The following is a 27,182-nucleotide window of genomic DNA, read 5'->3' as shown; positions in this document are numbered from 1 at the left end:
GATATGTGCAGGAAAGATCGACGCAAGTAAAAGAATTTGTTTGGAATCTGCGTCGGATAGTCCTCTCGTTGGGGACAAGGAGACTGAAGGTTTAGGGCCGGATTCCGATAATGAATCGATGAACGAGTATGATGACAATAGTTACAAACAAAACCTCAGTAAGATGAGAAATATGCGAATCCGGTAATATACAAGTTGTGTATGTTTGCAGATAAGCAAATGCGGTATTAAGATTTGGACTGCAAGAAAGCTGCAATGCACGGTAACGCCGCCTTGCCCCATCAGTATTAGCTTAAAGGCAGCTGGAAGGCTAGTGGGGGCGGGGCGCATCATCCAGAGACGCAGCGAGTTGCGACACAAGCTTTGTAACGCCTATAGCAATTCTCAACATGGTGCTCGCACTAGCATTGAAGGCCGAATTGAACGGGTGAGTATCTTGTACCCCTTTTCAGGACTTGGTTAATAGTGATTAGAGTCACCGACCTCCGCCCAAACGACACGGAAGACGCGCCCTTTTTCTACACTTTCAAAGTCCAATGCACGTCATGTCGCGAAGTACACCCCAACCCCGTCTCGGTAAACCGCTTCGAGATGAACGAGCAAAGCGGCAGCAAGGGTGAAGCCAACTTTGTCTGGAGGTGTAAGAACTGTAAGGTCTTTCTGCCCTACACCCTCTTCTCCACGTCCAACCGCTGACATGGCCTGTAGAGAGAACACTCAGCGAACATCAAGGCCGCGCCCGCATCCTACCCACAAAGCGACCCGCCCAAGAAGATCAACATCCTCGAGTTTGACTGCAGAGGCCTGGAATTTGTAGAATTCAAGGCTGAGGGAGAATTCCTTGCGACGGGCATAGAATCTGGCACCAAGTTCTCGGGCATCGAGCTGCCCGATGGCGAATGGTACGACTACGACGAGAAGGCTGGCGAGGAAGTCAGCATCACAAATGTCGAGTGGGAGATACGTCGCGCATAGCATGTGCCCAGTGGTGTTAGATGAAGGAATGTGCCACGAGGCTTCGAGAAGGGCACAGTATGTGTTACCTGAGTGAGCTCATGCATGAAGCACATAAGAAGGAGAGAGGACATGGGAAGTCACCATGACGAGACGTTGTCAAAGTGTGCATGTGCACATGTGAGGTGAAGAGGATGCGAGTGCTGATCACATATATAAATGGACACATTCGTCAAGACAGACTTCTACCAGTACCACTAATCCAACATGATCCGCAGCTCAATTCATGCTCTGATGCCTCCAGCGAAACCTCCGTATCTATACGAGTACCCAAGTTCAGGGCTTCCAGCCTCCCGTTCTCGACCTGAACAAACCCCTCGGATCAACCTCATCCGCGACCCTCTTCGCCAACGCGCGACTCTCAGGCCTCAGTCTCCCAAAGTAGTCCTGCCGAAAGAATCCATAGTTCATAAAGATCGGCAGATATGCTTGCGGCAACTTGTCCTCTGCTTGCCACGCCAAAACTCTGTCTCTCACACCCGAATAGGTAGCTTCCATTGTATCGGCCATCTGCTCATATAGTGACTGCGGTGTGAACGCGTAGTTCATCTCGATGATGATGCGGTCTACATCTGCATCGGCATCGATCAGGTCGGGGCTGAGTTCTCTTGCCTTTTGCGCAATCTTCTTGGGAAAAGGCTGCCATGCGATGGACGCCACAATACCAGGTACGAGAAGTGTGGTGCCGGAGACGTTTCTCCAGTGATCATGCAGACCCTCCATGACCTGGACGGCGTTCGCACTAGACGGCAAGGGGATTGTCTCTGTGGCGATGTCTACAACATTGCCTTTGATCACGACCCAGTTACTCAGTGCCATGAGATCGGCGTAGGTGCGTGTTCGTGTGGTATCGAGAAGAGGATTGACATCGGTAAAGTTCTTGAACAACCCAGCTGGAGGCGTCGGACCATCGTAGAAGAGAAAGATGATCCACGAGTCGACTATGTTGATATTGGCTCGCTCTGCTGTTACTATCACAGCAGCCTTTTCGTCCTCGTTGTACCCTGTCCAATCGCGAACGGCCTGGAGGAGCTGCTTGTCCTTCTTTGGCGTGCGCAGGTACACCAGGTTGCCACCCCAGATGTCGCCCTGTCGATGAGCTTGCAATTTGTAATTTGTTACTACACCATAATTGTTACCGCCTCCCTTCAAAGCGACGAAAAGGTCGGGGTGGTTGTCGTTCCTGATGTGACCGATTGTGCCATTGGCGAAGATCATCTCGTACTCGAGCACGCTTGAAGCAGCCCATCCATACTGCGTCGACATGTAGCTCAGTCCTCCGCCGAGCACTAGCCCACCAACTCCAGTGTTTCCAATGCGACCACCGACAAAGGTCCAGCCTGTGCCTTGCAGTTTGGAAGCGATGCCGTCGAGCCGATTACCAGGGCCTACGTCGACGATACCCGTGCTGCGATCGAGCTCGGCCTGATCGAAGTGCTCCATAGCAATGAGTGGGCCTCCGGCAACACTGCTCCATCCATTGTTGGGATTGTGGCCTCCAGATTTGACGGCAAAAGGTTCGGTGGTGTTGGCGAGGATCCGTACCACCGTTGAAACTTCTTCTACTGTTTTTGGGAAGATGATGCATGATGGGAGAAGGGCAGAGCATGAAGTTGACCAGTACTGAGTTTGCTCTTCGATATAGGCCAAGTTCAGAGCGTAGGTGACGTTGATGTAGCCTAGAGAAGCAACGGATGAACAAGTATCGCCATATGCCAAAGATGAAAATAGCAATGTAGCGATGAGACGAACAATTAATCGCAACATGATGGACCGAAGACGAATGGCTTGATCGTGATACCGTTAGCATCATCGTGATTTGCCGTTCCATTTATACCCGTCACCAAGGTAATACAGCTATTGATGACGTCGTGCGGAATACCTTGGAGATGGAGAATCTGATGTGCTTAAAGTCATGCCTGTGCGTGAAACCACGGCCAGGTAAGCTCCACGTCCAAGAAAAGTCCGGTGGGATATGTCAAGCTGTACGAACGACGATCATAGCCATGACTGTCATACCAAGAATCGTTCGAGATAGTCAGCAACATCGCTTGCTCAAAGGGGCAATGAAATTGGGACCAAATGCTTGTATTGTACTACAACCAAGGCGGGGTATCGCAACGGACATGTCGAGCTGGAATACCGTCCTTCTATGCATGACCTCTTCCCTCTCGTGTCTGATTCGTGTGTGTTCAAAACGACTGTTACCCATGATTGGCGCATCTTCTTTGCCCCCTGATGGACCTCTCGAGTCAAGCAAGAGCATCTGCAACTCCGCTTACACAGGAAAATTGAATCGCCAATGCCGGCTGCAGTCGGTAGCCTTGATCGAGGATTTGCAACGGGATCTGGAAGACCCCAAGAATCGTCGAACCGAACGAGGAGTATGGAGGGTCGCGTGTCAATAGTTGTTGTCTTGGTCCTCGTTCTCGTAATGTCGTTGTATAGGCTGAATACGTGCAAGCTCGCTTCGCTGCAGGCTGTCACACCCAGAAGGCATACCCGCTGCAGCTGTAGCGCTCGATACGAGATTAAGAGTAACACGAAATCAATTCCAGGACCTGCTTTCATTAGCGTAGAATAGACTGTCCAAAAGCGGAGCACTTATGAAAAAAGAGTTTGACCATCCCGAAGGACGGTCAGGAAACCACCCACAGCAACTCCATACTACGCCCTCCCGTTTTCGCACCAATGACACCACAAAAGCCCACACCGGTAAACAGGCGACGATGCATCCAAGACTATGGCCAAGAGAGCATTGCGAAGAAGGGTGGAGATATGACCGCGAAGCCTAGCTGGATGGAGGAACGAAATACCTGCAGAAACTTGTCGCAGAGGATGACGACAGACAGGTCTAGACCTTGAGCCTCACTCTAGAGAGGTCCTGTCTCCATCTACTTGTTCGAGAAACATTGCATTGTGGCATTCAGTGTCCGCCAGCGTACTGTCATCAGTCCTCCTATCTTTCCTGCGAAGCTCTCTTTTCGTATGGTCAAGCCTGAGAAAGCAGATCGATGTAGCCGAGTTTGTGGGCCTTGTGAATGCCATTGAGTTTCCACAGAAGGCGCCGTCGCATCTCCAACGATAACAGTTCCTCTCATCGTCACAAGATCTTCTTTTCCGTGTTCCAAGCTGCTTCAGCAACAACGTCCTAGTCAGTTTCGCACAGCAGCCACGCAACACTGACGATTGGACGCATTCATCGTTGGGTGTCAAGCCAAGATGCTTCTCTCTGATTGTGGTAGCATGAATTCCTGAGACTAGTCTTTGTTTCCTCTTCGCTTCCATCAGGAACGAATGGCATGATGATACGGACAAAGGACATCCTCAAAAGCCGCATGGTCGATCGCAACAGCGAGAGAACTGTTCGGTCGGATGGGTAGACGCTCGTCAACTCACACGTAGGCTGAACATACGTGTTGACAATTAACGCGACTGGTCAGATATCACTCTGGAGTGACGAGTGCCGAATAAGTAAAACATGCACCGGCTTCGGAACGCAGCAGAAAACGGCAGAGGTTGGGGATCTGATCAGGGCTTTCGTCCTTGTGGGTAAGATGCACGGGTAATCCGTCGCCGTGTACTAGTCGAGCTCGAAACGATTGTCGCACAGTGCGAACGCTACGTACTTGATCCAGCGCATGTAGACCCAACAGAATGTTCGTGCGCGAAACTACAAGACATCAGATCCGGAGCGTGACGGTCCGCCAAATTGGACAATACCAACCTGCGGCGTATCGAGACCTCGCTGGGCTTTCTGTCTTGTATTTCACGAGACTGCCTTTCCGACGAGTGGATCTCACGCCAGCCGAGACCGAACAGGTTGGTACGTCTGTGTGTTAGGCTCGACCAATGCCGAGACCGCGCTCTTCTTCTGTCTGGTTGCTGTGCGTACGGTGTCTGTTGAGTACATGTGATCGTTGGCATCAAGCATTGCAGCTCCCGTACGACCCTCGGAAACGAGAGATAATGTTTCGGCGCGATGACTGAACACAAAGTCGATCCCCACGAGAGGCGACCGGCATCTTACTTCCGAGCCCTCCTCTTCGCGTTATCGCATTTGTTGTGAAGCTATCTTTCGTGACCAGAGTCTGTTGTACAGATGAGATGCCGACGTGGTCCTCGTAGGAGGACTTTAATACCCCGACAGGCACATGTCATCTCAATTTGAGCTCCCGCTCCCGTACCTCGAGCCTCCCTTTTGCACACGAGCAAGACGGTCCACGTGAGCAGACCTATATGCAGAGGCTAATCGGGAGGTCGGCGACATGACCGCGATGCTATCCATTGTGCTAAAAGCACATCGGACACCAAAAGATGATTAGGGTTAAGATCCGAGCCTGCCCTCCTCACACACAACCCTCGTGTTGCCACTTAGGCGCACAAGCCGGCATACAAACGACCCATCGAGTCCATACCAAGAGGCTCGGGTGTGTGCCAACCGTACAAGTGCGTGAGGCGCGGACGAACCGCATTCCAGATGGAAGACAGACATCGGTAACTGTGGGGGAATTGACATGCGCCATGCTTGCAAGCAAGCGAGAGAAGAAGTTGTGTCTAAGGAGAGCGTTACGCGACTGTCCCACCGCAAATGACATTGTCAGAAGATGTTGAAGACGTATGTATGGACACGGATCCAATCGAGATGCGATGAGAAGTAGTAGAGTTTGGACAGAGATCAACGTCGTGTAGTGCTGGGTGTGCTGGGGTGGTTGTTGGATTCTTGTCCGTCAGAGCTGGCGAGATGGCGCGTTGCCTCACGCCAAGAGATTCGCGTCGTTCACGCGTCAGATTGACGTTAGCACGTGCGGCCCACCCTACCCTTACTAATCAGCAACATCCATGTCCATCTGTCCATAGCCATCGCATCTTTTCGCCTAATCGACGGAGAGGAGCATCAAGATCTTGGAAGATAAGTCGATGTCTTGTAAGCTTCTCGAGTGGAGTCAACCATATTCATCACAGGTGGTCCTGAAGCTCGGGCGGACCGGTCGCATTCGTACTCACAGCCGCGCCAGCACATACAAGAAGGTATCGCGAAACGACTGAGCACGATGGGAGCGGTTGAAGATGCAGTTGATGCGGCAGCTAACTTTATTGGCCCTTTCGTCGACAAAAACCGCAAGTATAGTGCCGACGTTCCTACTGACACTCTTGTCGAACAAGCGCTTGTTCATGTCCAGGCCATCAATACTGCAGACTTAGCCGCAGATCCCAATGCCCCCTACGATGCATCACTCGCTGGTGTTGTCTATGGTCTCGTAGACCTCATTACAATCCTCGCTGTCATTCCACGTTTGTCTGCTGGTGTTGCATTCAGCCAACGACCAAGATCAGTTCTGACCGCTGTAATCTTCACACCACCAAATCACGATTTGGATGCGTTGGCAACTGTCATCGAGATTCTGTTGCCTATGCTGGAGCAGAAAGGCTCTGGTGTGCAACCGCTAGTGTCCCAGAGGATCCTTCCGGACATCATCTCTGCACTCGTCGAGCTGTCTTACTCTCCTGCTTCGTCCGAGGAAGTAAAGTCCAAGTATTCAGTAGTATACGAAAAGATCATGAAGGATACTCCGACTTCTCGACTGCTCCCAATCTTGACTACGTTTCTCCAGCAGCCTCTTCCTGATTGGCTGAAACCTGCCATCACCTCGGAACTGTCTTCTATTCCTCTGCGAACACAAGGCGTTCGCCACACCATCGAGTTTCTCTCGCTCTCCTACTTGTCGAAGAATTCACACGTACCTCAGGGCGCATCTGGGCCGCAATCACAGATACCCATTCCCCTAGAAGCTGTTTCGCAAGCTTCAAAACTCCTCGTCTTGCCACCGTCTGGAATCAGCCAGGATCAATGGCTAACAAAGCTTTCACCTCAACTGCTACATCTTCTAGATGGTAACGAGGGTAAGGAACTTAGTCGAGCAGCTGGGCAGATTATCGCTGGTGGAATCCTAAGTAAGAAGACAACTGGTGCTCCGGGAACTGTGGGATGGGACACGTTCGCAAAGCCTTTGTTCCAAGCAATCTACCCCAAAAATGTCAACGCATCAGGAATTTTGCAACATGACACTGGCCATACGATAATACAGGAGAGCAAACTCAAGATAGCATTGAGACGAGTCAAGACGATCTTGTCATCATACTCTCATGGCGGGTTGATCAGACGTCTCATCCACCCTATTATTCTCCCACTTTGGGCCTTGCTCAACTATGCCAAAGACCGCCCCTCGCTAGACAAGGAATGGAGTATGCTTCCTAGCCTCATATTGTCGCGGTACATGGAGATCGCCTGCGATACAAAACAAATTGACAATATCGCAACCAACCTTTTTTGGGATGGCGACAATGCTTGGACACTCGGGCCCGGGTCTCAAGGCGGCGTCGAGATTCGCACTCGTTCGAAAGACAAGACTAGAGGGATAGATGCTATGGGCAGCATCTTTGGACGGATAAGTGACCTAGATAATAGAGTCACTGTTCTCGTCACGCTCCTTACCGAAGCTAATGTCTCCGATGACGCAGCTGGCTCCATCTTCGTGAACGCTACCAAGCGGTGGCTGGTACCAGAGAAGCCCATAACGAAATCGCTCACAGACGACGACTCTGACACCGATCCGTTATCGGCACTTATTGACGCAAAGCTATCGGAAGCTCTGGCGCATCGTTTCCAGGGGAAGTTTGCCAGAAGTCCACAGCATGTCATCGACCTTATGGCACAACTGGTATCAAGTCATGTGAGCGGGCACAAAGCACGAAAGGAGAAGTCAGTCAAGCTGCGTGCATCCAAGAGAGCGATGCTGAACAATATTGTATCGGAACGTGGTACGATGAAAGATCAGGAAGAAGGTGAGGCTATGGATGACGACTTGGCGACTTTTGCATTAAGCATCCTGAACACGCTACTGGCATCGTCAGAACTAAAGAGGACGCCCGCAGTGATGGAAACCGTACACGCACTTCTCCCTTCGCTAGCCTATCTTTCGCAGCCACAATCGCAGGCCCAGCCGCCCATATCGTCTACGATAAGCAACTCCGCCGCCACGACTCTCCATCTCATCGCTCCCACTCCTACCGGCCCAACTCCAGCAGCAAAACCAACGACTGATCCACTAGCCGGGCACCGCGATACGTTGAAAACATGCCTTACCGAGCTACAATCACCCGACCCTCCAAATCGCACTTGGGCTTTGAACACGGTGCACAAGCTTCTCAAGAACCCGGCTGCGTTTCCCGCCCTCGACATACCGTCTCTTACACATACGCTCCTTTCGGCTTCACTAGCAGATCCAGAGTCCTACGTCCACTTGGCCGCAATACCCGTTCTCGTTACCTTGGCGATACGCGCTCCCAAACCTGTAGTCGGCATACTAGTCGATGCATTTATCGACATTGACGAGCGATCGCTAAAGCTAGCGCGAGGTAAGCAGACAGACGAAAAGGAACGAGAGCTCAGGAACGCCTTGGATTTCAGACTGCGTGTCGGAGAAGTTCTCAGCACAGTTGTCGGCGGCGGCGGCGACGACTTCTGGAACGCACGCGAAGATAGTGGACTGCGGTTTCGATGCGCGAAGCAAGTCGCCGAAGCCTGCCTTTCGCTGGCGAGTCGGCGGGGCCAACGCAACCAAACACTCTCGGCACGAACCGAAGTTGCGGAAGATGAGAGGAGGCTCAGAGAGGAAGGCGAGGCTGCTTGGGGTGGACCGGTACCCAACATCCTTGAGCCTGAGGGCGCGAACCCGCAGGAACAAGCAGAGTATGAGGCGCTGCAGAAGATTGTGAGTGGATGGGAAGACACGGGGATTGAGGAGGATGTTCGCGTTCGTGCTTCTGGTCTTAGTGTGCTGTCTGCTGTCCTGGAGCATCGAATGGATGTTTTGCGACAGTCTATGATCGATGCGACTTTGCAGATGGTGCTATTGATTCTTGCCATGGAGAAAGAAGAAGCTAAAGCTCTGTTGCGGCGCTCGGCCGTGCTTGTCATCCTGGGTTTGCTACGTGGCGTTGACGCGGAGATGGAGAGCGGGCGGGAAGGCACGGTCGGTCTGAATCTGAAGCAGCAAGAAGAGGTGGAGCGAGTAGTGGAATGGGTACGGGATGAGGATACAGACGAGCTCGTAAGAGACCATGCAGCAGGTGTCGTAGAGGGTTTGGAAACGATGAGGCTCAAGCAGCTGTACAAGATCAGAGACGAAGGTGTTAGGCTAGGACCTGACCTTGGGCTAGAGGGAAACCTTCGCGGACTCAATGTGCAGCCTCGAGCTGACAATGAACAAGGCAAGAAGAAGACGATTATAGAAGAGATAGAGTAGTCGGATGCGGCTTGAATAGTTGATAATATTGTAGCGCCTCACATCCCAAGCTTGGTATCCTGACTTTTTACCCATTCCAATTGTGCGCCTATCTGCTTGGTGGTATCTCTAGTGCGCATACTACGTGGAGCGCACCTGCTGCCTTGGTGCTACAAGCGCATCTGGAAGGTTTGCGCTACATGCAGTGTCTGCGTGCCCCCAATGGGCGCTCGTCATGGCGATCGACGTCAGTTTGTGTCGCGCATCGTCTTGTCTGCCCTCGTAGGGGTGCATCAACCACTCATGGCCGTGTCCTTGGTCGCCTTGGGTTCCACCTCTTCAGCCTTTCCGATCCAGAGAACGTTGTTGCACCTTATGAGGACCTGGCCGAGGGTGCCTGAGCTGACGCCGCCTACGAATTCTTCCGTGTTGGAGAGCTGGATGTTCATGTAGAGGTCGACAGAGACGAGTCTGCCCTTGTACTCGGTCTCACCCCACTTCAACCTGACGACAATGTCTTTGTCGACTCTGCGCATGTGTTAGCGCGTGCTCTGTGAGGAGGGTATGCGACGTACAAGCTTTGGAGCAAAGGACGCGGGTTAAAGGGTGCCACTGCCTGATTGGTGTTAGCTTCACGCATGACTATCGGATGGAGAAGAGAGCTTACAGCCATGTTTGCGACTCCAGTAATGGGCTCGCTGGTGGTTGGAGGTGAGTTTGGTGGTTACAACGGTGATAGTCGCGGTACCATGGCGGCCGTGCCTGCAGCTTTGGAAAGTCATCGGCAAAAGGTATCGCCGATTGGCCGAGTGCTTCACCGCGGGGAAGCCGCGCGACACAAGATCAAGCTTGGGTGGATTGATGGTGTAGCTGAGTCCAGTCCTCTCACGTGTGTTTCACATCATTGCCGAACAAGGGACGCATGGCGTATCCAGTTCTTCTCGCCTTCCACAGCCATGGCAGTACATGGCTCAAGGTGTAGAGCAACGCGACTAGTGGGCGCGCTAAGGATTTATTCCATCTTTGTATCATCCAACCATCTGCACCACCTGCGACCGGCCAGCATTGCACCCTCTTAAGACGACATTTCTACCTACCAGCTCTTCGGCACGACGCTAAAGCCGCCCACCATCAACTACACCATCGCGCCCACCACGGTGCGCTGTCTCGCCCTGCCGCCCGCGACTCGCTTCTCCGTCGCCCCTCCGTTCCTCGCGCAGCATGCCACGGTAGCAATGCGAGCCATCTGGTCCCGGGCAACTTCGAACCCGGGTACCTGCAGATGCATATCGTGTGTCTCCAATACCACCGCTCTCGCTACATGTGGCCGAAGGACGGCTCTTCGCGGCTCATGGGCAGTAGGCACACCCACGTCGACCTTCGTATATACGACCATATTTGCAGCGGGTCTGGCTATCGATGCGAAAGCAAAAGCTGCTAGGAACAAACAATGGGACAAGGCATTCTCGCAGCTGGCCGGAAGTGCCCATCATCCGTCTTCAGTAGAAGATTTCAAAGACGCAGAAGCCGCGACGGATGCTGTTTCCCTACCCCATGGTGATCACGGCTTGACCTTCGATGATCTACCCAGGGACCTGGACTGGAATGCCCTGCAGCGCGTCGTAGGCATGGAATTGGAAGAAGACCAGGTGTTGGAAACTCAAGAAATCCAGTCGCAAATTCGAGATTACGCCAACTTGGCTTGGGAAGATCTGCAATTCGATTCTAGGTTTCCAGGCGTTCAGCAGTTAGAATGGCCAGCAAACACCGGCGCTGATCTTGTACGCAACAACTTGCCACCACAGTCATTATGGGCGCCAGATCGAATGCGTATCATAGCGCTACGAAGGAGACATACCTGGAAAAAGCTGGCCATGCAAGAGCTGTCTGTTGGGCTGCTCATACACGATCTGTTGTATCACACCAACGCAGCCCGCTTCTCTGGAACTCTAAGTGATGAGTTCGCCAAGTTATCACATCAGATCCGGGACGCCATATCCATGACCCAGGACCAACGCACGGAAGCACGTCTGAACATATTAGAGGCCCTTGAAAACCTCGAGAAGACCCCGGTCGACAGCGAAGTGAATGATTATGTCAACGCCCGAATTCAGGCGGACCACCCAGCAATTCCAAGATATTATCAAGACCCTGACGGGGACTTTTATGCCATCACAGACCAGATGAACCAAGGCATCCAAGGCTTACTCAAGGAAATTCCCCATGGTAGTGATAAAAAAGAAGCTCTGGCCGTTGCGAAGATTTGCCACAACCTCCTTGTATCCTCCGCTTCCCCTGATTTACAAACATTCAACACCTTACTCATTGGCTTCCGCCGATGGCGTCGCCCAAAGCTAGTGGATCGTGTTGCAGCTTCCCTGCTGGTCAGCAAGATCCGCCCGAACGAGATCACTTGTCGGGAACTACTCAACCATTATGCTTCTGCAAGACATGGGTACGCTGACGACTTCTCGCGTTTCATAACGAGGATGAGAGGGTTGGACGATGCACTAATGCTCGCAAACCCCAACATCTCCATTAATGAGGCCAGCCAAGGCCGACTCGTAAGGGTAAACGAAGGGAAGATCTACCAGAAGGTCTACCCCACGCCCATGGTATTCAGCTCCTTGATCACTGGCGTCATGAGATTTGCTGGATTCGACCGAGCCCTTGATATCTACTACGAGATGAAGACGGACGGCTGGGGTCTCGACGTGACGGGGCTAACAAGACTTTTAAACGATTGTATCCGCCGTGCTGATTGGGAAGGCGGCTTGTACGTGTGGGGCGAGATGAACAGCATCAACAAAACCAGAATCAAACCCCATGACATGGCCAAAGCATACTCCAACATGCTCAGCTTATGTTCCATCACCGGCAACACTGTTGCTTTCAACCAGATTCTGAATGAGCTGTCCAAACAAGGTTTCGATCGCGGGGAAATCCTGGCTGCTGCTGCCAAGGCAACGGGTGTAGCGCGAAAGAAGAAGGAATACCTCGCTCCTGCTTGGGTCGCGGACAATGTCATGATTGCTGCGTCCGCCTACGTGAAGGACGCGCGATCGTCAGGGGCGGAGGGACCGCTTGCACCCGAGATGATGGATGATGATAACACCATGTTCTCTCAACACGAACCTGATGCGATGGGGGACATCGAGCATAGTATCGCTGAGCCTGATCCTAAGGAACTGTGGGCACAATGGCTGGAACGTGAATTCGGGGAGAGACCAAAGGAACCTGAGCCATGAGCCAAAACCGACCTGTACGATGCGACATCGTGTGTGTATACCAGTGTATATATTATAGCCCTAGAACGGCTTCTTTATCAAATGTACATCATAAAGTTCATTGACAGTTCTTTGGCGCAGTCAACCACAAAAGAGCTCACGGATGCTGGAAACAGCGCTCACCCATTTCACTCTGCGCGTTCGCCCGCTGTTGCCGTTACATCCGTACGTTGGCACAATGACGGGCCTCTTCCATAAAAACATTATCGTGTTCGAAATTCACAATGTCACTCGACCGTTGCTTTGCCGGTTGTCTATTTAAATTAAACGCATGGGCAGCTTCATTTATCTTCTCGCTTCTGCAGCTCCATCACCAACACCAACGTGACTCTTTGGCAAGAGATATGTTGGCACGGCAGGTATTTGCTGCCAACTTCTGTTGCGGTCTTGGACATTTTCGACGGGGATGCGTGCGTAAGTGCAACCTTCACTCCGCTTTGCTGGCATACTAGAGGAACATCGTGTTTCTTCCATCTAGAAGTTTATGATCAATGTCTGCAGATGGAAATTTCATCTACGTGAAAAGAGAATTTATGTATGCAGCTTCATTCTAGCCGAAAGTGGCAGCTGTTCTCCGATAACGTTGTTTGCATATCTGAAAATAGATAGATGCACTATGGAGATCCTGTCAACGGCGATCTTACAGCAGGGATGCGCAAAGGAGTCGTCTACTGCCTCTCATTTCCCAATCGGCTGTACGGCTACAAGCATCTTCCCCAGACTATGCATGTTGATGGTTATGGGTTAGGAGTACTTGCGTATGTATGGTCTAGACTTTGGTCATGGCCAACTCTATCTCACAGTCGCTCGAGTGGCTAGGCATTCACCTATCCTACTGTCTCCAGATCTTGCCTGATCTAAACAATCATTGGTTAGCCACGCTAACGTCGCATTCAAGGCAGATGGTACCTTTGCCGAAAGCTTGTGCGATGTAACAACAACGCTGATCAGAATAGTACAAGCCTGCACGATCGATTCCTTGCTTGCTTTGGAGAATCATGTGCAGGGTCTTGCTACATAGAAGCCGTTCCATCCTGCATACACATATTAAGGTGTGGGTTGGGCTAGAACGTCCTTTGGAAGTTGGGAGCCTGCGCATCTGTGCCCGTGGTGCTCCCGAGTCATTCTGGGGATGACGGCTGTTGTGGCGCAAGATAGTGTCCTCAATGTACTTGATTCATGGTGATAGTCTCGATGGACCGACTTCGTAGCTGCACCAGAGAATACTGGATGATCGTTCCTGTTGCCTGTGCATATTTCAAGACAAGAGAATCCATGTAACAAATAGGAGAGACGAAGTGTGAAGGATACGAGAGTCCTTCATAGTCCTGTAATGTAAAGTTGACGATGTGTCTTCTCTATATTTGTCGTATTCGATGGCTGCAGGCACGATGTTCAGAGCGAATACTAGTAGCATCGACCAGTGTAGTACTCCAGAACATCGTATATCTCAATCTCCCAATCACCCCACATTTAGAATCCCAGTCAAATATACCATCCAATCTGCATACTCGCTTGACGCTGGCTGGACTGAGCATTCCCTAGCCAAAATAGGTAACGCAAGTACTTTACCCAGAGTGCCGCTTCCGTATCCAACAGCCTCGAACACTGACTATTCGCCCACCATCTTGGGCAGCTAGGGAGTGGCAACATCACGAATGGGCTGTCTGAAGTTCGGTTCAAATGATGCGCATAAATGAAGTATGCCGGGTGTCTCCATTCTTGTGCCTCGTCCTTGCTATATATCGGCCGCGCAGACCCTGAGATTTCGCCTTGCAAGCGAACCCCACCCATTTCTTGTCCTTTTCCAACAATAGCACTTCACTGAATAAGAGAAAACACAGAAGTTAAGATGCAGTACCGTTTAGTATCAGTTCTTGCTGCCGGTATGCTGGTTGGTGTTACTAGCGCCGCACCTATGCCTTCAGCTGAGGTTCGTCATCACCATCTCGTCAACACGCCTTGCGCCCACTAACGTACCCTAGACGCAAACGTTCGGTAACGATCCAGCAAACACAATCGAATTAGGCAAGCCTTCGACTATCATAACTTGGGGCAAGCGCGACGACTCGCACACCAACCCAGACGACGTGCAGCTCGGTCCACCAACATCAGAGATCATCTGGAGCAAAGACAAGAAACGCAGTGTCTCTTTCGGAACACCAAAGGACACTTTCACCATAGGCAAGCCCACGACGGAGGTAACGTGGGAGAAGAGAGACGAACCAGATACTATCGAAAACGGTGCACCGACGACTGTTGTGACGTGGGGAAAGGAGAAGCGCGCCGAAGTTATGCAACCTGATACTATCGACTTGGGAGAACCTACTACTGAGGTTACGTGGGGAAAAAGGGATATGACCGCTGCTGCTGATCCCGCGGATAGCATTGAACTTGGAAAGCCCAGCACGGTCATCACCTGGGGCAAGGAGAAGCGCGATGATCCTCCCGTGTTGGGTCAGCCAGATTCAGAGACAACGTGGAGTAAGCGTGATGCTGAGAAGCCAAAGGACGTCTTCAAATTGGGTAAGGCTACTACGGTTGTAACGTGGTCTTGAGTGTGTCATCCGGTTTTGTGGTGAGTCTGCCATCGTTGCCCTGATTGTGAATAAATGCTTATGGTATTACAGCAGCTAGACAATGTAAGCTTCTGATTAAGTTTGTAGAGTTTGGAGGCAGATCACACTGTCGCTACTTCGATGAATTCTGTAGCTGGGGTACAAAATTCCGCAACATGTATGGCCTCTTGGCTGTTTAGTTGTTCCAATATATATTTGTTCAATAGCTTTGTTTGTGTAAAAGACTTGGTGACGCATTGCATTATGTGGAATCTGCTGGAACTATCCGGATCGAAAATCCGGTACACATGAAAGTGCATGCGTGCTAGTAGTATGGGTATATCTCCTATCGCTTCTCATAGTTCTGCTGGAGGTTTCGTAATCTTTGTCAAATGATCCCCATTAAGCTCCTTCATGACCTTTCCTAGACCTTCATGACTATAGTCCTTCTCATTCCACATATCCTGTCCAAGATCAGTAGTTGCCTTCTGTCGCCACTCAAGAAGGTGCACACGATGCGCTACCCATGACTATCAACGTACCTTATGATACCGCACTTTACCGTCCTGATCCAGCGTCAAAGTGATCAGGCTGTTGACCTTCTTCGAGATAGGCATAGGCTTGGGTGTATACTCTTGCTGTAGCTTGAAAATAATCTCATCAGGCTTCGACGAAAGCACTTCCGTCTTGATTGTCCGGCTATTCTTCATCAGTTTGGGAATGCCTATCACCTGTCAGTAGAGTGACCTTTTCGCGCTAGGCTGTCTCTTGTCAGCTACTGACCATACCACTGGCCCGCGATCTTGTATCTTGTGTCGCAGTAGCTCCAGGGATCATCGTATACCGCTTCTTTGCCGTACACCATCATGTCGTCTTCGCTTGCGCTCCCGGAGTAGAGGTTGCATATCGATTGTACAATCTTTTCGCGCTCGGGATCTAATTTGATCGAGTTCTCTGGGTGAGGCTCATAGTCGACGCCTGAAGAGCTGTTTTGCGACTCATTAGCGTTGTGCGTTAGAGCCACTGGGTCCGGTCGTTTCTCGAACTCGTCCTCGAGGCGTGATGCGAGTGTGTCCTTTCCGGACTTTCCTGCCACTGGGAGCGTCATCTTGTTTCCTGGAAGAAGGTAATTGTACTTATGTAGTCGCTGATCTATGAAAATGCTGCTTTTGATGGACGCAATATCTTGACGTCATGGCTGACTGTGTTTACGAACGCTCCACGGACCACATAACTTGTACCTTGAACCGTCCAATAGTGGCCATGCTTTGTTCACAGCAAGCGTCGCATTTGTAAAACAACGAGATCAATAGTTCAGACAAGCCAAGAGAGCAATAAACGGTGTGCTATCCATCGATATGAATCGGCCATTTCTCCACAGCCTCATAGACTAGCATTAAACTACCCATAAGATAGACTGTCGGCGCCCAGACCAGAGCAAGTGCGCTCTGGTACTCGCACCATGTTGAACTACAGTATCCCAGACAAGCACTCCATACCCATCCTACACTGCCAACCAGGTTTGTCATTCCCACCCACCACCCTATCATCCTAGGAGTGGGCTTCCACCACTGTCTTTGGACTTCGAATATGTATAGCATCGATGCGATGAAGAAGCAAATGGCGCCCAGGAGGAAGGAGGGATAGTAGAGCCCGTACAGTGCGCCTTGTGGGAGGGTGTCATAAATACCCGGTAGGGCGAGCAGATTTGTAACCCAGTAAATGGCTGTCCCAACAAAGAGGATGAAATTGGCGTTGAAACCAATCTCCCGACGGTAGTGAATGCGAATATCCTGCCACGTAGGCCACCATTTCCAGGTCTGCTCGGGTCCCGACTTGGGACGAGCTTCGACTCTAAATGTCTTTGTGTGCATTATCCGGTGCTTCATGCGGTCAGGATTGTGAATATGTGTGCAGTTTCGAAGGTCAGGTTGGAAGTCAGAGCTATTTGTGCCCTTCTCTTCGTCGGCAGAAGCGCGGTCGACATTCTCGCCATCAGAATTCAGGGCTCCCTTTAGTGCCCAACCAAAACAGTCGCTTTGGTTTGCGTTTACGGCTTCGACGACGAGGAGCATGCCACCCAGCAGAAACAGCATGCCACGGATGAAGGATACTACGCCGCTGATGATGGAGGGGTCGGCACCAAATGACGCGTCTGGGTATGCGATCGGGAGCCATTGGAGAAGACCGGCCGTTATGGAGCACATGGAGCCAATAGAGAAGACGATGCCAATCCACCATGACACATCCCACCAGGCTACGACTGTAAGCATTCGGGCAAACGCTCGAAGGAGGCGTGTTGTGTGGGCGGTACGCGAGGGCGCTTGAGCGTGGGTAAGAAGGAGGATATGTCGACCTAGGAACAGAATTTGTTAGCATTCGATGCCTAGATCAGCAGGCATCTAGCCACGCACCTTTTCGATTCTCACGACTCCACCATTCCCATTCGGTTCCGCTCGCGTGCCCTTGCTCATCATTGACGGTAAACCGCCGCGAATTGGCATTTTGAAAGCTTAAGACTTGATTGGAACTGCCCTCGATGTAGTCGAGCTGCGGCAAAGAATCCTGAGAGGAGAGCTTGTAGTCGCTAGGCGCAGACATGTATTGGGTACGTTGATGTGTGAAGGAACTGCAATTTGGTTGGGCAAGGGAAGAACCTCATGCCTCTTGTCACCGCCATGTTTCCTGCCCCAATTTGTAACCCTGGAAAATCGACGTCTCGGAAGACTAACCTCAGGCCACTGCCTCAGAGATGATGATGTGTGATGTCATGGTGTGGAGAAGTTGGTGTCTGGGGTCTGGAGCTGTCTGGTAGCGTCTGGAGACTTCCCATGCCAAGGCAATGCTGCAAAGATCGGCATGACTAATGCGAGATTGGCATCTCACCTCTGAGCATCTTTCATGAAACAAACCAAGCTTCCGGAAATCGCCCGTATCAGTAATCCTCCATACGCTGCTGTAGTCTCTGACTCTTTGCGCGCGAATAAGATTGCAATGCAAGCGCGCGTGAAGGAGTTCGGGTCAATGCGATGCGATCCTTCTCGCCTAAATCCGGTCCTCATAAACAGTCCCGCACTCGCTGCGCGCCCACATTTATCAAGCGCAGAACCTTACATCTGCAGCTCCAATCATCTTTTCTACACAAACCATATGCTACAACTCTTGCGCAGGGCCGAACACAGGTCATGCCCAAGACTGGTGGGCGTTCACAACCCACGGGTTTACCTTGTTGGTAGTTTCTATATGGAAGCGCGACGCGTACAACATCTCTTGGCTGTTGTGTATAGTCTTCCAAGCGATGCCGTTAGATTGTTTCCGCTCTGAACTTCAATGGAAAAGTAGCGATGGCTTCATTTCGGGCGCTTGGTAGGACGGCTGCTTCGGCGCCGAAGTGTACTCATGCAAACAACTTTCCCACCAAACGGCACACTCCGGAAGTGTATAGGAAGGTAATGTATTCATCAGATATAAGAATGGCGATGCGCGCGCACTTGCAGACTGTAGAACAATAGTTCTTACACCAAATTCATACCACGTTCGTTCTCACCTCGATTCGCCATGGGTCTTCGCCACTCTTTCAAGCCCCAAGGTGCACTTCGCTTTTTTTCCAACATTGTCCTTGCTGGTTCTCTTCTCTCTGGCGCAGTAGCTCAGGATGATTCTACTAGGCTCCGAGACTGCTTGAGCAACACTAGCATCCTGCCCTCCCTAGCCACCTTTTCTGATGCCACAAACTGGGAGACCGTCACCTCCCCATGGGCCCTACGATTCAATCCTGAACCAGCCGCTGTTGTTGTACCTCGTAATAGGGATGAAGTAGCTGCCGCTCTAGCTTGTGCCGTCGAAGCAGGTGTAAAGGTTTCGCCATTGAACGGAGGACATTCCTACGGTGCCTACGGCCTTGGAGGGGTTGACGGCGCACTTGTGATCAACATGGAGCGCTTCACCGAAACCACATTTGACTCGGCAAAGAACCTGTTCACGTATGTCCTATCAATGCCAAGAACGAGATCCACTATGCTAACAATCGCAGTTACGGCGGGGGAAGCCGAGTCGGACCTGCCGCAACATGGCTCTGGGAAAACCATGGGCGTCACTTCCCTCACGTCCGAGCCAACTGGGTCGGTCTTTCCGGTTCGTCCATTGGGGGTGGCTTTGGTACCACCAGTCGTTTCCTCGGCACCCCCATGGACAACCTCGATAGTGTTGATGTGATGCTCTATAATGGCACCATCGTGACTGCCTCACGCACGGAGAATCCCGACCTGTTCTTTGTCATACAAGGTGCTGGCTCATCCTATGGTATCATTCTCTCTCTGACTACACGCACCTGGAAGCCCGAGTTTGAGGTTGCCACCAATTTCACAATCTCGCTCGGTGCTGTAGACATCGATACCGGTGTCCAAGCCTTGATGGATATCCAAGAGTGGGCCATGACCGAAGCTCCCGATACCTTCGCTCTTCGATGGCAGCTTGCTGGCGAGTGGAATGGCAGCGGTTACTTCTACGGTAACCCAGATGAGTTCGATGCCCTCTTCGCAAGCCTTGTCGAACGCCTCCCCAACACCACGACTACCACCAAAACAACTGCGGACTTCTGGGCCATGGAAAACTTCGCCGCTCCCCTGCTCAACGGAACCGCCGACACCTTCCCTCCGCGTAGCATGTACCTGCAAGCCCTTGTCCTTCGCAAGGACCAACCTTTCACATTTGAGTCCGCTAAGGCTTTGTACCAGTACACCACCCTCGCGTTCAACCGCACTGACCTGACCGAGTTCGGCTTCCTGGACCTCTGGGGCGGTGTCTCCCGCGATGTCGATGACTCCAAGCAAGCCATGGCATACTCCAACAACCAGTGGCTCATCCGCTGGGAGGGACGCCTCGCTAACGGCCTGACTCAGTGGCCTGCTGACGGTACCCAGTACATGCAAGCTGGATTCAGACCGTTCAAGGAGCAGCTGAAGAAAGAGGGTGTACCGCTTAGGGGTTTCGTCAACTACCGAGACACTGAGCTTTCTCTAGACGAGTGGAGCGTCAGACTCTACGGTGACAACTTTGAGAAGATGAAGAGAATCAAGGCGCAGTTGGACCCCCAGGGAGTGTTTACCACCCATGCGCAGAGCATCCCTTCATCGTGAGCAGTCCCCGATCAGCTTACGCAGGTGCTCATGGATGAAAGTCAAGGAGAGGTGAAGGACTGAATGGCAGTGGGAAGGTGTGTACATGTTTCGAAGACGTAGTTGTAAATATGTATTTGTGTCGAAATTGAGAATGTCCACTCACAATTTGTGAACAGTTGAATGCTGGTTTGGGATGTGAGTGAAAGGTGCCGCCACACCTGGTTGGCATTTTGTTTGATTATAAGTTATATACAAGAAGCTTCGGTACTTTTGTCATGCATCATATATGGTAAGCAACGTCCATTGGCGCTGACAGTCTAGCAAGTCAGGTCGAAGAACGGCGTGTTGTTCTCCTTCGGGGTAATAGCAAATGACAGGTCGGTTTGGGCAGCGTTTGCATCCTTCAGAGTGTACCAGAAAGTGTTGCGGGTGCCGAAGAGGGAGCAGCCAACCTCGTCCCAGTAACGCTTGGAGTTCTCAAGAGACGCAACAGCAGCGCCAGAGTTGGGACCAACTACACATCAGTCAGCATCATGGCGTTCGAACAAAGGTTTCGTAGTATAACTTACTTCGTGGCCATCCAGTCTCGGTGACCCACACGGGCTTCCCACCAGACACACCCTCAGTCTGTCCTACAGCGGCGAAGAAGTTCTCGCGAGCCTGGTCGATAGAGTTCGGCTTGGTGGTCTCGAAGTACGGGAAAGAGTTGTGGCCAAGCCAGTCGACAGTGTTCGCAACACCGCGGTTCTCAGGAAGAACCCAAGCAGTCCATGTGTCTACATGGCCGATAGGCTTGCCTTCGAGCGCAGTGCCACGGAGCCAATCGCGCATCCAGCCAATGTAACCCTCGATCTCAGTACCAGTTGCACCAACACCGGCGTTGTTTTGTACACCCTGCGGGCTGCTGCGGTACAAGTCTTCAGATCCCACGCTGATACCGATAACCTTGTCGGTGAAAGAGCTGCCGAGGTCCCTGGCGCCTCGAATCAAGGCGTTGAGTTCATTCTCATAGGCAGCACGTCCGGCACTAGCCCAAAGACCAACGAGAATCTGTGTGTCGGTATCGATGGCTGCTTGGAAGGCAGAGATGGGGTCGGCTGCGGTACCGCATTGGACTGAGGTATACAGGCGTGCTGTGTTGAATCCTGAAGCCCCAGGTAGACTCTTCGCCTCATTGAAGAAGCGCACAAAGTCGTTGTATCCACGGCATGAGCCATCTGCATTTGTGGCCCCATAGTTGAAGCCCTTGGTTTGCGCAACGGCGGTGGTCGCCAAGGCGACGATAGACGCAGCTTTTGCCCACATTTTGATAGATTAGAAAGTAGATATTAGATGGGTTTGTAGGATACCGATTCGGCGTGAGTACAAAGAAATGGGAAAGAATCGACACTTTATGCCTACATCGAGCCGGGGTTTAAAATAGAATGTTTGCCCCTGCGCATCATCGCTGGCTGCATGCCAACCCAAATGACGTGGATGAGGCTCGTACTTTTCGTTGCCAAGGGCTGTTGAATGTCGATCTTCCGAGTGCGATGCTGGGCGAAAAGCAATTCAACGTGCGTCTCTGCAACGAAGAATCGCAACATCGTTAAGCTTCATCAGCTATACGTTGACGATGTACAAGGTATGTTGCCGTGCGCCTTCATCTGAGAAAAGTCACAAAGTCGATAAGGTGGTCGAAGCCATTGTTAGTCCAGGTCATTCGCTGGGCGGGCTCGGAAACAGCTGTCACTGGGTGCCATGCACGCCGGCACAAATGGGAACGACTACTCGGCAGCCGGTTCTTTCAGCTGTGCGTTGGTCTCGAACGCGCGGTGTGGTGAGAATACGGTCAAGCTGCAGCTGCCCAGACGGAAGATGTGGGGTAGGGTTCTTAGCAGTGCGAGAACCACAGACCACGTTTACGTGGCGGACAATTTCCCGCCGCCCCTAACAGCCCCAGGGCTCTCACCAATCATGGGGTCTGTACAAATCGTAGCGTGGATCGAGCTTTGCTAGAGTCGAAGACTTTCGAAAACATGTGATATAAGTAAGCTGACTTGGGGCTTCTTCAAACGAACATTCTAGTTCGTAAGAGTCGGAGTATGCTGCTCTGAATGTAGACCGCCCAGGCGAGACTCACCGGTAGCCTAGCGCGGCACGAGCTTTTCCAGCCATCCCGCACGGTGCGACGCACATCAGGTTGCTTGTCTGGAGCTTCTTTTTGCTTTTCGACCGACGGAAACACGATGGCCGGCCCAAACTTCTTTCATCGTCGACCAACGGTGGTGGTACCGGTGCGTCACGTTGATGCCAGTCTGAACACAACGGTTCTGCAATAGTCTTCGACCATGAGGTTGGTAGAATACTTCGATGTTATCGATTCGCAAGTTCGAACATCCGAGAGTAAACGTCCTACAGTATATAATACAGCAAGAGTATTATGCATGTCTAGTGTAGCTGTTAAGTACGTGTACATAAGACAGAAAGGTAACGCAAGCGGATAGAAAAGAAAGATTTCACTCAGTATCGTATACTACTCCTTAATCAGCTAAAAATTATATAGGATATTCGTTAACACGTTAACAACAATGATCTTTGTTGAACGCGATCGTAGGAACTCGTAGACGCAAAAAGACACTATACTTTACCGGCACCAACGTAAAAGACGACGTTGTATATTCCACGGAAGCGCCGATACTCAACTGATCTCCAAAGAGCTGCAACACATCTTGGTCTCTCACACTACACGTCAACGCCAGATCCGCATCAACGACGCAAGCGACTGGAGCCTCATCATGTGTTTGAACCGTCGTAGGATCCGTCAGCCATACGTAGTGGAAATCGACAAACTGCCCAAGAACATCAACCACGACGCTGAGCTCTGAGGACGAGCCCGCGACGTTGAGACGGTAAGAGTCTGTGAAGAAGGACTGTGCAGCGCCAGCAGCGGTAGTGGACCTGAACTTGATGGAGAAAAGATTCTGGATTGCCGAGTCCATTTTTGCGAAACTGTTCGAGGCTGAAGCGAAGAGGGCAAAGGAGCTGGTGGAGGTCGAGCAGGCGCGAACAACGACGGTGGCGACGGTGGTGGCGATCACGACCTGGGTCGCTGTCACTGTGACGAGGGTTGTTGGTGTTGTGGTGACCTGGTTAGACATGTTAGGAACCGAACAGGTGGAGGGTAAAATCTTCGAATAGATAGACTTACGGTGCTGGTCTGAGGTGTCTCGATGCATGAGCAGAGCGTCTGCACGGCCTGCTTAGCTTCCTTGAGAAAGCTCGACCATTGCGCAACCAAATTTCGCTCTTCGAGACTTCTTCCAAGATGTTGCGGATGCTGGGGTGGATTGATAGCCGGTGTGGTTTTTGCTCGCTTGATAACCTGGGCGACCACAGTCGTTGTGACTACGACGGTAGTGGTGGTGAAGACGACGTCTGTTGTTATTATTGGAATGGCGGCCGCAGTGACTGTCCGAGTAGAGTCAGGAAGCGGGTACTTAGAGGTACAGTACTTATCTGCCGGTTAGTAGGTTTTTAGAAGAAGGACAAATAGTTTGTTAGCGCCCTAACTGCGTACATTGTTTATTGCATACACTAAGCTGATAAAGCTTAACGTTACAATAGCTGTGCACTAGACAAACTACGTCGCTAGTTAAACTACTCTAACAACCTAATATAGTTAATAATAATAAGCTATATAGCTTCTATAGATTATAATAAAATTATATTAAAGTAGACTTATACTATATATAGACTTAAAAGCCTTTTAGCTTATTTAGATATTTTATAAAAAATATCTTATAGTTTATTTTTATTAACTATATAGTAGAGTACTTTATATAATTAATATATCTTTTATAATAGCTATAATAATAATATTATATTTTTAATATATTAACTTTCTATAAGTAGACCTAGAGATTATATAAATATTATCTTTTTTAAAGAGTTAAGTCTACTTAGCTCTAAAGTACTAGTTTAGGTATAATAAGTAACTATACTATATATAATATAGCTAATTAGAGTAAGGTAATAAGTTTTTAAGTGTTTCTTACTTTATACTAAAATAACTATAATTATAACGCGCTAGTAACTTTTAACGTAGTATAGTACTATAAGATTTAAAGGATATAATATAGAGTTTAAATTTATATTACTATAACTACGTTATACTAAAGAGAAAAAAACTCTATTCTATAGTATTAATTTATAGTAAATTATAAGTAAAGAGTAAAGTACTTAATATAGCTAATATAGTATAGTATTGTAATAGAATAGTAGTATACTTAGAATAGTAGAAGCTTCTAGACACTTAATAAAGAAAAAAAAATACCTTTAATAGCTAATAGCTACTTTATCTATTATAGGTTTACTATTACTAATCTTTCTACTTAGAAATAATATTTATAACACTAAACGTAGCGCTTAGCGCTTAATACTTAAGCTTTTTATTATACTATTAGTACTTTATAAAATATTATATTACTTTATTACTAGTATATATATATAAATATTATAGATACTATTTATCTTTTCTACTAAATAACTTTGCTATACTAATTAATAATCTCTAATGCTTTTTTAAATTTTATATATATATATACTTAGTTATCTAATTTATTTAATCTATTTATAAAAAAGATAGTAAAAGTAAAAATAAAAGTAAGCTATAATAGTAGAGTAGTTCTATTTATAATATATAAGAAAGGTACTTAAATTACTTCTTAGAGTTTATACAGAACTAAAACTATAAGCTATTTTTACTAACTTTATAAGTATTATAGATATTTTCTAAAAACTATAGGCTATTAGCTTTTAAATTTAGTATAGAGAAGTATAGTAATATTAAAATCTATAATAAAGAATAAATAAAAGTATATATAATTAATATAGAGATTAGGTATTATAAATAAAAAGTTATAGTATAGTAACTAAGCCATAATTACGTAACTACTTAGTAGTAAGCATTACAAGCTAGACTAAGACTAAGTACTTAGTAGTAAGTAAGACTAGTAAGCTTATAACTAGAAATAATACTATATTACTTATTAATAACTACTTATACGCTTAGTACTAAGGCTAATCCTTATTAGTATATAGTATAGATACTAAACCTTTATAGCTTAGTATATTTTATAATATCTTTAAGTTTAGTTTCTAATCTAAAAGTTATACTGTTTTTTTTATATAGCTTTAAATAATATTATATTTATCTACTAATTATACTATTATACGCAATTTATTTATAATATTTACTTTTTTTAAAATATAAATTTAAAGTTATTTAAGAGTAATCTTTAGATATTAAATACTTATAAGATAAGTATTATTATAATAAATACTCTTACTAATTTCTATACCTCTAGAGAAACTAGAGTTTATACTAATAAGCTTAGTATTCTTATTAGTAAAAGCTAGAAGCTTAAAGTATAGTTACTTTAAGTAAACTAATACTTTTACATTAAATAAAATTAAATAGAAAAAAATAATAATTATATTATTTAGGCCTAGACCTTCTTCTAAAGAAATATAAAATAAGCTAATATATCTATCTAAAAACATATAGAGTATAATATTATAAATAGATATAATAAAGACTTTATTAGAGTTTAGAATATATTCAAACTTAGATAAAAAGATAATATTTCCTTTTTTAAGAATTTATACCTACTAAGTAAGAAATCTAAGATCTATAATAATTTAAATCTCCTACTATATATATAACTAAAGTTAAGTAGTACTAAATAATATTTAATCTAAATAATAATAATATAAGATAGATATACTAGTAAAGTCCTAAACTAGTCATAAATATTAAACTAATAACAAGTAGACTTAGCTTTTAATTGCTTAATAAATATATAAGTAAAGTAAATTAAGAAAATGATAAACTCTATAAGCTTAAGTTAGAAGAAAACCTATATTAATATTATAGACGTACTAGTAATAAAATATAAATATAATAATATTAAGTTATACTATATTATATTATAGAAGAAGTAGATTCCTAAATACTTATTTAATTTACTATATATAGCTATTATTATACTTATTTAGAAATTTTACTAATTATAACTAAGACTATAAATCTTATATAGTATTAAAAAGCTACTAAAAGGCTTAACTTTAAATAAAGAGCGTTTTTTAGAGCTTTATAAGATAAATAAAAAAATTAACTATAACTTAGTTATTTTTTTTTAAAGAGCTACTAATAACTATAGTTAATAATAAGTAACCTAAGCTCTAAGATATAAAATTTAAATCTTAAAATATATACAAATAGAAACTTAAATCTTTTTGTCTTAACCTCTATACTTAAATATTTTGTTTCTAATATAGACTTAATTATAATATAAAATAAAACTATTACTATTAAGCGCTTAGTCTTAGGAGACTTAGTAATAACTATAACTATAACAATAAAGAAAACTTAAAATTAATATAGTAATTACTTAGCTATTACTAATAAAGACAGCTTTAAGAGTAACTAAAAGTAATAGTTCTAAAATTATATATTCTCTTTTAGTTTTCTATATAAGTTTACTAATAAAGAGTTTAATTAGAAGTTTTAAAACTACTAATTTTTTCTTTAGTACTCTTCTTAAAATAGGTAGTAGATATAGAGGTATAGTAGATAAGTTTTTTACTATTTAATAAAATTATTAAGTATAGTAGTAATTATATAATATATACCTATATTATAAGATACTAACTAAAAAAAAGTATAAAGACTTTAAGTTATGTAATTACTTTAAGTTTAATAGCTTACTATACTTTTTTACTAAAGTTATCTAATTACTATTATAAAAATAATACTTATATATTAAGAGTTACGTACTTTAAAATATAAAGAACTAACTTTGCTTAAACTTTTAATACTTATACTCTAACTAAAGATATTAGTAAAGCTATACGCTTTAGATTTAAAGATAA

At 47.5% G+C, this 27,182-nt stretch overlaps 10 protein-coding genes across 10 annotated transcripts; 5 read left to right on the top strand and 5 right to left on the bottom strand.

Annotated features, from left to right (window-relative positions):
• Positions 1-389: 389 nt before the first annotated feature.
• Positions 390-975, top strand: GT037_005374 (duf-domain-containing protein; the record flags this gene model as incomplete). The annotated part of the gene is made up of 3 exons (XM_038930421.1): positions 390-427; positions 474-654; positions 709-975. 3 exons carry the CDS (start codon positions 390-392, stop codon positions 973-975), a joined length of 486 nt encoding a protein of 161 aa, XP_038787371.1.
• A 315-nt stretch (positions 976-1,290) lies between these two features.
• GT037_005373 (fad-binding domain-containing protein) lies at positions 1,291-2,781 on the bottom strand (the record flags this gene model as incomplete). Its single annotated transcript, XM_038930420.1, has 1 exon — positions 1,291-2,781. The coding sequence occupies one exon, from the start codon at positions 2,779-2,781 to the stop codon at positions 1,291-1,293; it is 1,491 nt and encodes a 496-aa protein (XP_038787370.1).
• A 3,287-nt stretch (positions 2,782-6,068) lies between these two features.
• GT037_005372 (uncharacterized protein) lies at positions 6,069-9,323 on the top strand (the record flags this gene model as incomplete). The annotated part of the gene is made up of 1 exon (XM_038930419.1): positions 6,069-9,323. One exon carries the CDS (start codon positions 6,069-6,071, stop codon positions 9,321-9,323), a length of 3,255 nt encoding a protein of 1,084 aa, XP_038787369.1.
• Positions 9,324-9,595: 272 nt separating this feature from the next.
• Positions 9,596-9,975, bottom strand: GT037_005371 (small nuclear ribonucleoprotein f; the record flags this gene model as incomplete). The annotated part of the gene is made up of 3 exons (XM_038930418.1): positions 9,596-9,830; positions 9,878-9,918; positions 9,970-9,975. The coding sequence occupies 3 exons, from the start codon at positions 9,973-9,975 to the stop codon at positions 9,596-9,598; spliced, it is 282 nt and encodes a 93-aa protein (XP_038787368.1).
• A 562-nt stretch (positions 9,976-10,537) lies between these two features.
• On the top strand, positions 10,538-12,550 carry GT037_005370 (uncharacterized protein; the record flags this gene model as incomplete). The annotated part of the gene is made up of 1 exon (XM_038930417.1): positions 10,538-12,550. The coding sequence occupies one exon, from the start codon at positions 10,538-10,540 to the stop codon at positions 12,548-12,550; it is 2,013 nt and encodes a 670-aa protein (XP_038787367.1).
• A 1,891-nt stretch (positions 12,551-14,441) lies between these two features.
• On the top strand, positions 14,442-15,147 carry GT037_005369 (uncharacterized protein; the record flags this gene model as incomplete). Its single annotated transcript, XM_038930416.1, has 2 exons — positions 14,442-14,522; positions 14,575-15,147. The coding sequence occupies 2 exons, from the start codon at positions 14,442-14,444 to the stop codon at positions 15,145-15,147; spliced, it is 654 nt and encodes a 217-aa protein (XP_038787366.1).
• Positions 15,148-15,503: 356 nt separating this feature from the next.
• Positions 15,504-17,802, bottom strand: GT037_005368 (uncharacterized protein; the record flags this gene model as incomplete). The annotated part of the gene is made up of 5 exons (XM_038930415.1): positions 15,504-15,611; positions 15,690-15,871; positions 15,931-16,263; positions 16,553-17,503; positions 17,562-17,802. Coding segments are annotated over 5 exons (1,815 nt in total), but the record flags the coding sequence as incomplete, so codon positions are not given.
• Positions 17,803-18,705: 903 nt separating this feature from the next.
• GT037_005367 (berberine-like protein) lies at positions 18,706-20,285 on the top strand (the record flags this gene model as incomplete). Its single annotated transcript, XM_038930414.1, has 2 exons — positions 18,706-19,130; positions 19,181-20,285. 2 exons carry the CDS (start codon positions 18,706-18,708, stop codon positions 20,283-20,285), a joined length of 1,530 nt encoding a protein of 509 aa, XP_038787364.1.
• Positions 20,286-20,584: 299 nt separating this feature from the next.
• On the bottom strand, positions 20,585-21,572 carry GT037_005366 (glycoside hydrolase; the record flags this gene model as incomplete). Its single annotated transcript, XM_038930413.1, has 2 exons — positions 20,585-20,781; positions 20,837-21,572. The coding sequence occupies 2 exons, from the start codon at positions 21,570-21,572 to the stop codon at positions 20,585-20,587; spliced, it is 933 nt and encodes a 310-aa protein (XP_038787363.1).
• A 1,256-nt stretch (positions 21,573-22,828) lies between these two features.
• GT037_005365 (uncharacterized protein) lies at positions 22,829-23,828 on the bottom strand (the record flags this gene model as incomplete). The annotated part of the gene is made up of 3 exons (XM_038930412.1): positions 22,829-23,395; positions 23,458-23,760; positions 23,820-23,828. 3 exons carry the CDS (start codon positions 23,826-23,828, stop codon positions 22,829-22,831), a joined length of 879 nt encoding a protein of 292 aa, XP_038787362.1.
• Positions 23,829-27,182: the final 3,354 nt, after the last annotated feature.

This window comes from Alternaria burnsii (assembly GCF_013036055.1).
Source record: "Alternaria burnsii strain CBS107.38 chromosome Unknown 740, whole genome shotgun sequence".
NCBI lineage: Eukaryota > Fungi > Ascomycota > Dothideomycetes > Pleosporales > Pleosporaceae > Alternaria > Alternaria burnsii.
Note: the sequence above shows the minus strand (reverse complement) of the source record. Positions and strands in the feature narration are given on the sequence as shown.